The sequence below is a fragment of the Epargyreus clarus genome, unplaced genomic scaffold, assembly GCF_041222505.1.
Source record: "Epargyreus clarus isolate Ecla_fem2 unplaced genomic scaffold, WU_Ecla_fem_2.2 ptg000012l, whole genome shotgun sequence".
Lineage (NCBI taxonomy): Eukaryota > Metazoa > Arthropoda > Insecta > Lepidoptera > Hesperiidae > Epargyreus > Epargyreus clarus.
Window position 1 is genome coordinate 7,131,974 of NW_027332220.1, and position 13,757 is coordinate 7,145,730.

Here is a 13,757-nt window from a genome sequence, read left to right on the forward strand (position 1 = left end):
AGATATCTATTAATTCATACAATAAGTACCTACCTATTACTTACTTAAGTATAAAAAATAAATATAAAGAAATCTTTCACGGTTTAACTTTAATGTGATTGAATATGTTTACTTTTAGCTTATATGTTGATTAATGTAGGCATCTGGTATAGCGGAGTGAATAAATCAAATGTTATTTGGGGTAGTCGCGAATAAAATATTGGCACTTATACAAGAGTTTCGATATTTAACGATATACCGGTTCCGATCAACTTTCGTCGGACATTGTAAGCATGCTTTTACTTGCAATAAACCCCAAAACACAGATTGGTACGACTTCTGAATAAAGGACATGATTACGGACCGCTTCTTTAAATAATAAGTTTTTGTAATACTTTGATTCGATTAAGGATTTTTTATTGTGTTTTTTATAATTTTTATGAGTAGCAGACGAGCATGCAGTCCAACTGATGGTAACCACTACCTGGTACACTGTAACTGTACTGTACTACCGCCCATGGACATCTATATTCGACCCCAGATAGGATTAGATATTCCTACCAGAAGGCCACAGATGCGCCGCTACCCCTAAGGACTAAGCTGGAACGCCTCAGAAACGTATGTCTCCCTCAGTTAGGCAGAAATAGGTGTGGCTATGGTGCCGCCGGAGTTGAACCACAAAGGGTTCTACAACCTTCAGTCAACGGTCGATGCGCTTAAAACAGTGTTGCTCAAAGTGTGTGATCACGCCTATGTGCGCTGAAGGCTTACGAGGGGCACGAGGGGTACAAAGAAAGTCAGAGGCGTTTATGCATTTTAGGAAGTAATGGTTGATTTGTATAACTTATTATATATAACTAGCTGATCCGGCAAACGTTGTGTTGCCATATAAATAAAAAAATGTTAAGGCTGACCAACCCTTATTTAGGGACATGAAAAATAGATAGTAGCCGATTCTCAGACCTACTAAATATGCATATAAAAATTGGTGAAAATCGGTAAAGTCGTTTCGGAGGAGTACGTAACAAACATTGTGACACGAGAATTTTATATATAAGACTAGCTGACCCGGCAAACTTTGTACCGCCTCAAAATCTATTTATCAAATATATTTCATATAAAATATAGCCTATGTTACTCGTGGATAATGTAGCTTTCGAATGGTGAAAGAATTTTAAAAATCGGTCCAGTAGTTTTTGAGCCTATTCATTACAATCAAACAAACAAACAAAGTTTTCCTCTTTATTATATTAGTATAGATAGATTATGAACTTGGACCAAATCTAGATATTGGCAATTTTATTTCTCAGACGGACTTAAAAGGGCCTTTATCTCTGACTTATTTCCCAGACTGATATAATTATTGTTATACGATCATATTAATCGCCAGTTATTATTCTGTTAATTAATATGATTAATAGCTTTCATTAGTGTGTATACACACTATGTATTATGTTTTTTCCTAATTGTTATTTAATTCGAATATAATTTTTAAAATATTAGTATAATAAAATAAGATGGAGTTCCGCTAATTTACTTATCTTTAATAATAAAAGTGTTTCCCTACAACTAACACGGACCATGTATAATTATTCGCTGATACGGATTGTTTTCTGATTTTGATGGTTGTATAATAATTCCCGTAATAAATCAACCGTTACAAAACATACATAGTGGTAATACATAGAGAGAAAAGCTCCGAGGCCAAACAAAATAATATCGTTCTATACAATGTATGTATGTAATGTATGAACATCCACGGAGTTACTACCATCTCTTAAAACAATAATATTTTAATTATACTTTTATTTTTTCTGCAGGAAATTTAACTTTTTAAGCAAATAATGACATTTCAGTTGGTTTTATACAAAAAAATTACCGAAAAATTAATAAGAGTTTAAGTTTGTTCAACTGTGTATGACGAAATATTTTACTGATTTAAGGAGGAAATAAAACTTTCCTGAACTATGGTGGTTTTTAAAAGATGGTGTAGGCCCCCAGGACGTCACTGGCAAAAAGGAAGTAGCGGCAGCATTACAGAATATAATTCAGCATTTAACAGAATTTCATTTATATTACAAAAGTAGCAAATGCGCATTCAGTCCATCTTAATCCATGATAGTAACTTTAACTTTGAACTTGTATGTTCTTAATGCCTTGATGCTCTTAAAACCAATAGGTACAACACAACTACTTACTATTGTATTATAAGACTTACGCTTGCTCAAAGAAAACGCAGAATTTAAACAGTTTTCTTGGGTCTTAAAACGTAAAATTTTTTATCGGAGTTTTTTATATTTTTATATTGGTACCTAATGAATATGAATCTTAAATGACTTAAAACTCCCTCGGTAGAAATAAATAGGGGTTTGAATAAATACTCGTTCAAAAATAATTAAACACTCACCCGTTGCACAGGCATAGGTCCGCCCGTATTATGGTACTGCCCGGACACGCTGTGACCTATCTCCTTGTTGTCCTCGCTTCTCAGGAAGTAGGGAAGCACCTCGAACCACGACCACCCAGCGGCGCCGTTCACCGCCCACCCATCGTAGTCCGCTGCGTGACCTCGCATGTACATCATTCCGTTGATGACTGTACAACCACCTGGAAAGAACAATAATCTTATCATCATTAACACATTACTGTCCCACTGCTGAGCACGGGTCTCCTCTCCGAATGAGAAGGATTAGATCATAGTCCACCGCGCTGGCCAAATGCGAATTGGAAGACTTCACATAGGTACCTACCATAAACTTATTTATAAAGATTTTTCAGGTATGCAAGCAAATGATAATTCATTTCTTATAAGCATATAAACGTGACAAATCAGCTATAGGAGCGACAAATCTGTCAAAGCTATACCTCATTGCCGCTAACTTGGCTTACTTATTTTGGACAATGCATCTCTAGCCGCCCTCAGGTAGGACTCTTATCTTGGATTTTTTATAAATGTTCATGGACAGCACTGGTCACTTACCATAAGATGAACTACATGCTCAAAGCAATAATCCCTACAAATATTTATGAACTAATAATGACAAAAATTTACGCCTAATATTCAGAATATTATCGAAAGAACAATAAAACAATAAAGAAATATTTCGTAGTCATTTTTTACCCACCAAGCATCTTCCCTCTTGGCCACGAACATTTCCCTCCTTTGGATAAACAGGCTTTTTTCTGCGGTTCCGTATAATATGACCAATCGGTTTCTTCTCTACCCCAGTACGCAGTCACCCACGCTGGCACCGATGATTGTGTCGGCTCATCACCACCCGCTTCTATAAGTAACACCTGAAATAATAATCGAAATAATAGGTAATGTGTGTTAAAAATGAAATGAGGCAACGTTTACATATTACATGGCAATCCATATGGTATTACTTTATTTGCTAGATTTAATTCTTTTTGCTCTGAAAAAGCTTAACAAAATAAGTAGCTGTGATATAAAACGTACTTAACGTTCTCTATAGATAAGTTGGTAGAACTCTCCGTGGTTCGATTCCGGCGGCACCACCGCCACACCTATTTCCTAATAACAGCTGTGTTTAACGTTGCTGTGTTGCGATTTGAAAAGTACATAGTTTTTTTAAGGCAATCCAGCATAATCCTCAGGGGTAGCGGTGCATCTGTGGTCTACCTCGGTAAGGAATCTAATCTTATCTGGCATTGATTGTAGATGGCCATGGGCGGCAGTAGCCACTTACCATCAAGAGAAACGCATACTCGTCTGGTACTCTAATATTATTTTTCAAAATATGAGTGAAAATGATCATACCTTCCACTGCGGGTTTTCTGACAACCTTGACGCAACCACAGCGCCAGCGGTACCTCCTCCGGCCACGACGAAGTCATAGCTGACCAACAGTTCCTCTCTATCTGTAACTCGGCTGCACGGGTCCGCCAGGTCACATCTGCCGTTGATGAAGGACTCCAATATGCTCATAAACAGCAGGAACTGGCCGGAACAAGCTGGTGCCATGGACGGGCCCACCTCTCGTATCGGGCACGCACATTGCTGTAATTGGGATTAGATAAACGTATAAGTAGTCTTCATAGTCAATCTATTACTGTTGCATTGATGGACATGGGTCTCATGACAGAGGTTTTAGTTATAGTCCACCGTGCTGGGCACATATTTATGATGCATACCTATACCTATAGTAATGGCTAGGCAAACGTTGTCCAGTGTCATGTCATAAAAAAATTAGTCTCTACATCGCCACCTATTGGGTTTAAAAGACACCTATTTTTCATGGAGTAGATTAGGCGGTTATTTTTCTATAACCAAATGATTTACCCTATTATATACAAATAACTACGCTTAAGTACTAAATCCGCAGAAATTCTAAAATCATTTCAAACATTGCCAAATAGGTACCTATATACAAAATAAAAACTTAATCTCTATAACATACACTTCCACATTAAACGATACATCAGGGTTTTTATTGTTGGAAAAACCACAACATTAATTTTTTGTCTTCATTAGAGTTGAGCAAAAAAAGTTATAATTGTCTTTATGTTTATGGATTAACTAATTACTAACTACCACAAAGATATGACGTAGTAAGGCATAACTTTACTTGTATGTACTAGGTACCAACCAACAGTGTAAATTTGTAAGTCATTGAATATAAAGTTAAAAAGTTCTCAATGTTTTTATTATTGACGACCCGCGTGGCGGAGCGGTCACCGGTCCCACGCACAAAGGGTCTCGGATTCGACCTCCGGCCAGACAGACATCTGAATGATGAATTTAGACTTTATAAGGTGTTTTTTCTATGACATTTTTAATATAGTTAAATCATGCATGAAACAGTTAAAACTCAATTTAATTAGCATTTGTACGTCTATGCAGAAAAAAATGTAATTTATATAATTATTTTACTTCCAAATGGAAAATAATAAATATAAATAATTACAAATTGCAAATACATGACCTATTTAATAATACCTACAAGCTAACTTATTTAAAAATATATTATTTCCAGGTTATAAATATAAAACACAATGACAAGGCAAGACTTCGGTTAATTTTAGCTACGATAAGGAAATATCCGTTTCAGATGAGTTTCCACTACAATCAATCATCACAATGCACTTATTGCAACGTTGATTATAATTATACAACTATCCACAATCTGATAAAATACTGAGAAGTGTTCATAGAAAAATGTCATTACGCAAGCCGTAATTGAAGAAGCTATTTCTATTGTCGTGATATAAATCGATTGAAATATTTCATTTACTGTAATCGTTTGATAATTATTTCCATCCTGATGAAACATAACTTTTTATCATATTTATTGATTTATGTACACATAAACAATGAATACAAAACGCTTATAAATAAAATTTCGTGCAAAGGTACTGCTTATTTCTGACGAAATAATAATTCTCTGTTTGAAACGTGGAATATCAATCGGGGAATCCAAGGTTCAATCCCCAGGCACACAGGCACAGGCCTCTGATTTTTCAAAATAATGTGCGTTCATATTAAAAATTAATAGTCACTTGTTCAAACGGCGAATCGTGAGGAAACCAGCAGCCTGAGAGTCGTTTAAAAATTCTTAAAGGTGTGTAAAGTCTACAAATTCGCACTTGGCCAGCACGATGGACTATGGCCTAAACCCCTTTTACTTAGAGAGGAGACACGTGCCCAACGATAGACGGTAATGGGTTGACAAGAGATTTATACAAAACTAGCCGACCCGGCAAACTTTGTACCGCCTCAAAATCTATTTATCAAATATATTCCATATAAAATATAGCCTATGTTACTCGTGGATAATGTAGTTTTCGAATGGTGAAAGAATTTTTAAAATCAGTCTAGTAGTTTTTGAGCCTATTCAATACAACCAAACAAATAAACAAAGTTTTCCTCTTTATAATATTATTAGTGTACATGTAATTGCATAAGCGCTTATTAAAGAAGAAATCTATTTCTATTGTCTTTATGAATCTGTTTCATTTTCAAACGCTTCAAATGTTTTATTTATTATAATTGTTTGATAATTAGTTCCATCCTGATGAAACAGAAGTTTTTATCATGATTAGTGTTTCCTTTACTATATGATACGATGCTAAGTACTATTCTTATTACCATAATGCATAAAAAGATGTTACATAGGATTTTTCCATATGGCTAAGTGGATTAGTTTGATGCTTATATTATTTATTATTCATTAATGACTGTGTGATATCCGGCTATCTTCATATATGGCATTTTGTACTCCATAAAACTTTTTTATTTAGCATACGAGCATGTTATATGTTGTAAATAATCCCACAAGTGGGCATATCCGTTATATTACAAATACTTATTGCCTTTGATATCTAAGGCATCTAATCTAACGTGCCTAACTTGTAGAGCATATCATCAGCTGATCTGTATCTTAGGTAGCCACTTAATGTAAAACAAATCATGTTAAAATATAATCACTCTTTTTACTAACGTTCTATAGTGTCAAACTTTTTACGTAATTTTAACCATAAAACATTATGACTTAGTTAAAAAAGCTAATTGAATAAACCACGAGTCATGAAATAATTGTTAATAGCAAAATTTAAATGATGGCTTAATGTCTCGTAATCATCATTTGTTCCAACAAGTGTTGAAGATCTCACAAAAAGCCCGAGGTCACACACAAAACGCTGGCAAAAACTTTGAGTTGTTTGTATACGTTCACAAAAAATATATGTTGTCAACCGGAAATAGGACAATTAGTGACGTGTTATATGTTTGAGATGTATAGTCTTAATATATAAATCACGCGTATCAGTTTATGTATTGTATGTATATATTATCTTCGTGTCTGTATTCGAGCACGCATCGAAATTATTTGAATAAAATTTCGTGACTGTTTGCTTAGTTCCTGGATAATAAATAGGATACTTTTGCAGCTAATAGGCAGCGCTGTTCTGGGATCTAATTTTTTGTGACAAGACAACGTCTTCCCGATCCGACTAGATTCAAAAATAATAAATTACACGCTAATTTTTACACCATTTACATTTTATTTACCACATACCGTGTAATAAATATAAGAGTAGGTACCTAATACATTACAATTACTTCTTGGTAAAGTACCTATCATTATGTAACGTAGCACATATTATAATATTTTAATATTCGTATTTCAATGTAGAGGTTATATATAATATTAATTTATAAACTTATTCTAAATATTTTGTAAAGACCTTAAAAGTTAGTTTTAAAGATCAATAGATAAAAACATTAACATATTTACCTCGGCTGCCCTTATCATTTTAACGCCTTATAAAGTACCTGAAAATATAACATTTTATTATATTATTCAAAACATTAACATGACTTTTAGAACGAAATACCCGTGGTGCAACAAAAGCCACACGCGCAAGTAGAGGCGCAGTTCGGTGCGTCACTTATCGATAAACGATTATTATCAATTTGAATATGACATAATATTTATATGACAGAATTATATAATATATAAAGATGGTAGAACTCCCTGTGATTTGAATCCAGCAGCACCACCGCCACACCTATTTTTGCCTAAAGACAGCAATGCTAAGCGCTGCCGTGTTCTGGTTTGAAGCGTGTGGTAAAGGAGAAATTCTTTTCCGAGGCGTTCCAGTTTAGTCCTCAGGGGTAGCAGCGCAACTGTGGCCGACCTCGGGTAGGAATATCTAATCCTATCTGGAGTTAATTACAGGTGTCCATGGGCGGCAGTGACCACTTACCATCAGCTGGACTGCATGCTCGTCTGCTATTCCTATATTGTGAAAAAAGAAAAGTGCAAGCGAAGATTTAATTTTATAATTTATTCAGTCTCACATTTCAATCATTTTGTCAAAGAATAATTATAATAGAACTACATAATATGTAAATAATTTACCCGCATACTTTTATTAAGGATGGATAAGCCATTTTTTTATTAGGTGAACTTAAACCTCACGTCCTCGTAAGTGTTAGAAATGTTTAACAGTCACCACAATGGGAACACACGTCCAATTCATCGGTAAGCAGTAAGGTAAGGAAAGCGTAATATTTCTATAGGCATATTAGCATAAAATGTAAATACGATTGTTGGAACACATAAAATTGGTTTCGTTCGTTCAAAGGCTGCTAAGACCCTTGTCTCATCTTTGACGAAATAAGTATAACATATTTTTTTTTTATAATATACGAGTAGCAGACGAGCATGCAGTCCACCTGATGGTAAGTGGCTACTGCCGCCCGTGAACATCTGTAATCAACCCCAGATAGGATTAAATATTCCTATCTGAGGTCGGCCACTGATGCACCGCTACCCCTGAGGACTAAGCTGGAACGCCTCAGAAAAGTCTGTCTCCCTTACCATACCCTTCAAACCGGAACACAGCAGCGCTTAACACTGCTGTTATTAGGTAGAAATAGGTGTAGCGGTGGTGCCGCCGGAGTCGAACCACAAAGGGTTCTACCACCTTCGAATAACATAATAATACCGTTGTAAAACAATAGTGAAATTAAGTACGAATAGTTCGATCGATCCAAAATACATTTTCTTAAGGTAAATCCTTTGTGTCTAATCCAGGAGCACTTCTTCTATTTATGCCTAATAACAGCAGTGTTAAGCGCTGCTGTGTACTGATTTAAAGGGTGTGGCAAGGGAGGCATAATTTTCAGAAGGTTCCAAATTAGTCGTAAGGGGTAACAACGCATCTGTGGCCGACCTCAGATAGGAATCTCATCTGGGATTGATTACAGATGTCCATGGGCATTTTTTATTTCGTCCACTAATATTTTATTCCTACGATTTGGTAACTTTTTAACATTTGATTTAATCTTAACATTTTATTCCATCTTTTTTTCGCTGGAAATAAAACACAATCCTTAGGTAACGGTCGTAAAGACACGTATAAAGTGACGACTGAGAAATAGCGATACAATCCGTTACGTCCGTGAACTTGAAGCCTAAGATGTGACTGCATTTCTATATCTGATGGGTATTTTTGTCTATGACATAGATAAGTACAGATATCTCACCGCCTTGTAATTGAAGGAAGCCATTACAAGGCTTGAACGGCTGACAATTCTGTCAGCCGTTTAATGGCTGTCATGGTGTAATTTATGAGGAACAATACATGCGCAGTTAAGTAGTGCAAATAAAAAAAAATGTGCGGAGGAATATCGTTTCATTCGTAAATGATCCAAAAACTATTTTTTTTAATATTCTTCAAATACGAAAATAGATGACAGTGACAATTTCAATTGTCAAAACTGGTTACATTTTCTTGTTAGGAGTGAGTAATCTTTACTAATCTATGGTCTATGATAATATATTTGACCAAATACCAAGTAATATTTTATTATCATATTTATTTTTGTTGATATTTATAACTAAAATAAGTAAGTAAGTATGACAATATTATATCATTGAAAATATGTATAATTTGTCTCCAAACCTTATTTATTTAAATAAATGTATGATATTTACTTATTAAAGTAGAAAAAAATAGAAATGTTGTATTTCCAAATTTTTTTATATTTAAAACTGGCACAAAACTGTTTTAATATATAACACTGGCACAAAACTATTTTCGTAATAATGTTCATAAAAAGAAACATCGTAAAAAGAATGTTAGAAAAAACAAATGAAGAAGTCACCTAAATGTTTTTCGGCGTATAAAACTGTTTCAATTTAATATGCAATTATTCAAATTTTAATATGCAATTATTTGTTATTTTATTACAAATAGCAAATCAGTAAATATTTTATGCATTCGATAAAAAGCTTTTTCTGATAAAAAAGTGGATTGATGTAGAGATCACACTCACCGTACTTTTAAACTCTAGTGAAATAAGTAAATATAAATTATAAAAAATATTTTTTTAAAAGTTAGGTACTTTTATTTTTTTTTTAAACAGATAAAAAGATCGATTACACAAGGTAAGACTTTTCAATGCGAATAATATCACGAAAGATGCAATGAAAATGCAAGTATGACTCCTATCTTATTTGGATTTTATGATAGATTGTCGTGGACTGCTTTTATAATATAAAAAAACTAGTATACCTAATGTGTCTTATAAATACTACTCTTGTTTTGTATGGAGTTTCAAATGACTGCTATAACCACTTACATTAGTTGGACACCATTTATTTTCAACTTTTTTATTACGGTTCACGAGATAGAGCCCTGTAACAGACGGACAGACAACGGAGGCTTAGTAATAGGGTTCCGTTTTTACACTTTGAATACGGAAACCTAAAAATACTAAATTATACTGAACTATGACTTTATTTGATACTAGCTGACCCGGCAAACTTTGTAACGCCTCAAAATCTATTTATCAAACATACATACTTCATATAAAATATAGCCTATGTTACTCGTGGATAATGTAGCTTTCGAATAGTGAAAGAATTTTTAAAATCGGTCCAGTAGTTTTTGAGCCTATTCATTACACTCAAACAAACCAGGTTTTCCTCTTTATAATATTAGTATAGATAAGAATTTTGTATGCATGTTGCACTGTCGCTAACTGGACATGGTATGGTACACCCAATTCAATCACGATTGTAAACCAGATACAAAATACAGCGTATTGATCGCTGATTGGAAAAAATAAGTCACAAGTCTTCTATAAGAATACTAAATACCATGAGTATCATGCAGGCTAAAAGAAGATTTGCATAGTTTGGTAATAAGTAAAACCTACTAGGTATTTAAAACTTTTTGACAACTTACGAACATAAGTATTTGTTGAATATTTTTTTCCGTGGTGTTTTGCTTCGCCATTTAAATATTGGATATGTTATATTTTTTAATTCCTCGAAAATAAGAGGCGCATTGTTTTATCTCATATGACGTGAGTCTGTTGAATAATTAAGTTAGATTTTTATATTGTGTTCTTTATTTTCAAATATTTTAGGAAGTACTTGCCACGAACAAGGAGTTGTTCATCTTTTGCGTTATCTACTACAGACGTTACTGCAATTGCAATATTTGTACATTACTCATTCTTCATACATCCTTTTCGATATTGTCACAAGGTGCGTTTTGTTGATGTTATGTTGGTGATAATGCAAATTATGACAAGATCACGATTTTTTGCACTGATTTAAAATAAATCGTTAATAATTTACTAACATTTCTTTATAAATTAGCTAGCCAATTACTAGAAATTTATATAAGTGAGCAATTTTCTTTAGCTATAAACTAATTATATTTTATACTCGTAAATCGTTTAAAGACTGGTTTTAAGTTTCATAATAATTACGAATGTGATTAATAAAAATATTTTAAATATAATTGGTTAATTAGTATGGTAGTAATTACCAACCCATGCTTAAATGAATAAAAGTAAGAACTAAAATACACCACTTGTTCCAATCCCTGATTTTTCAATTTGTTACATAATAATATATTTTTTAATAAATTGATTATTTTATATTTTTTTGCAATTCAAATTTGTCACGCATTAAAAAATAATTAAAGAATTCGACATACCCGACAAACGATAAACTATCACAGCAATATCACAAGCACGAAATTAAAATTTAAAAAATTATAAATACATTAAAATTTAAATTAAAATAAAATATTTTTATTTTTGTGTAGCGCGGAAACGATGCGCGCTCGCGGGGACGCGCGGCCGAACGCGATATGCGCACACGCGACTTTTGTTTATAAGGAAGATGGGTCAGCGGTATAGCGTCAGCGTAACAATCCATGTAATTCCTAAAACTACTGAACCGATTCTAAAAACTTACGTAATTGGAAATCTTATTGAGTTTTTGTAAAGTTATCCCTTTTGATTTTTTAAAATTTTGATAACCGTTGGGTATTAATAGGGATTATATTAGTAGACCTACTTACGCTATAAAGTAAAATTAAAAAAATAAAGTCGCCATAATTAAGCTTCTCAAAAATATTGACATTGTGATATCATAAACACCAGAACACTAGTTAGACACTATTAAATAAGATAATTACAAAATAAATTGAGATCTGATTGCCCGTTCCTATATTTTCAATATTTTATCCGTTTCAATATTTTTCAAGCTTTTTCGATCATTTACATGTAAGTTAACATTAAGTCAACATTTTTTAAGCAATTTATACATTAAGCTACCAATACAAAAATCCTTTTCAACCCACAATTGATGTAAACTGTATTTGTTAAATATAAAATAATCCCAACGGCATCTACGAGTACCTATACGTTGCTGATTCACTGACCCGCATAGTTCTAACTCTGTTGCATAATAAATGTTTTCATTTTCAACAATAAGGTTTTTTTCAACAATACACTTTTCCTTATTTAAATTTTCAATGAAATATCATCAGATGCCTCTAGATAATCAGTCGCTATGATGTTCAGTGCTCGACAAATGACAGAGATGTACAAAAATATCTGGATAAGATAATTCCCAAAAGTTGTCCAAAGTGTTTTTTTAAACAAACGAAACGAAACAGAAGCATAAAAATAAATACTCACCTCTCGCTGTTTTCAAAAATATGTCATAAATAACCGAGTGAAAGTTAATGCAAGTGGACTTTTTTAAAAAGTATCTTTAGAATTGAAGGCGCACTGTCAAAACTTTTACTCATAATAAATAAGGGTTTCAAGATAATCAAAATAAATTGATAACAAGTTTCTTCCGTGGTTATGCCTATATGCGGTTGTTCGAGCTGTATATTATGTGATGAAAACTTTACATTTTTTCGAAGTAATAAACATAATGATTATAAGCACAAAACCCGACTGTTTAACAATTATTATGCGTCACTCACATAATTTAGACGAAACCAAACACTTAATACATATATGTCAAGTGTGGAATGTGTGGAGGGACTTAAATAAATATGCTCGAAAAACATTACCCTCCGCAGCCAGGTAAATAGCAGTATTTTTCCCTGTTTACCCATATTCTTATGTGCAAATTCTGTGAAATATATTTTCAGTCATTCCCTTAAACTCTGTCCAAAACGTTAAAATTGATTCGTTACGAAATGGACCGACAAACATTGCAATTTTATTTATATACAATATAAATACGTCGGCAGCTACATACGAAATGCAACTATCAATGCCAATATCGCGTTTTTGACTCATAATTCTTATGAGATAAAGTTGAAAGTAAACCATTTATTTGTTTTCACGGAAATTATATACTTGTATTCTTTAGTGAGTGCATGACAAGATAACGTTTTAAGTGATCGTATAAAATTTGACCCAATTTCTTCTCAAAATATTTTATTTTATGCCAAGCTCTCGATTCGCTTGGCTACCTTGGCAGTGACTGTAGCCGTGAACTTACGAGATGCATTGAGGTCGACACAACGACGAACACAACCAACATACCAAATTATTCATGATAATTGTAATCCTCAGTAAAACATGGTAATTGTTTAAGTATTTTTTATAACAAGGAAACAAACGAGCCTGCAGTCCATCTGATGGTAGTGCCACTTAGATACTTGTAGTCATCTCCCATAGATTAGTAAGGATTACTCACTCCTAACAAGAAAATGTACCCAGTTTTGAGAATTGAAATAGTTGCGTAAAAAGTTTTGCCACGTCTCCGTGCAAAAATGTCCCCAAAATATTTGAAATAATTATTTATTTCTTATGTAAATTACGCAGTATTAGTTATTTATTCGTAAATTTTCTCTAAAAATGTTTTTATTTGTCAAGAATTCAAAAAAAGAACTTACTAATAAGCCGCTTGTGGCTTTATACGGTTTCAAGGCGGCGAAGTATCTTTACTAATCTATGTCATCCCCTGACAAATTTAAAGTAT

At 33.3% G+C, this 13,757-nt stretch overlaps 1 protein-coding gene across 1 annotated transcript in view; it reads right to left on the reverse strand.

Moving 5' to 3' along the window:
• Positions 1-11,614, reverse strand: part of LOC140746247 (glucose dehydrogenase [FAD, quinone]) — an 18,435-nt gene extending 6,821 nt beyond the window's left edge. The window contains exons 1-5 of the mRNA XM_073078314.1: positions 11,461-11,614; positions 7,236-7,273; positions 3,761-4,000; positions 3,105-3,276; positions 2,387-2,586 (exon numbers count right to left, since the gene is read on the reverse strand). Coding sequence (XP_072934415.1) covers positions 2,387-2,586; positions 3,105-3,276; positions 3,761-4,000; positions 7,236-7,253 — 630 coding nt within the window. The 5' untranslated portion in view covers positions 7,254-7,273; positions 11,461-11,614. The remainder of the gene's footprint in view (positions 1-2,386; positions 2,587-3,104; positions 3,277-3,760; positions 4,001-7,235; positions 7,274-11,460) is intronic.
• Positions 11,615-13,757: the final 2,143 nt, after the last annotated feature.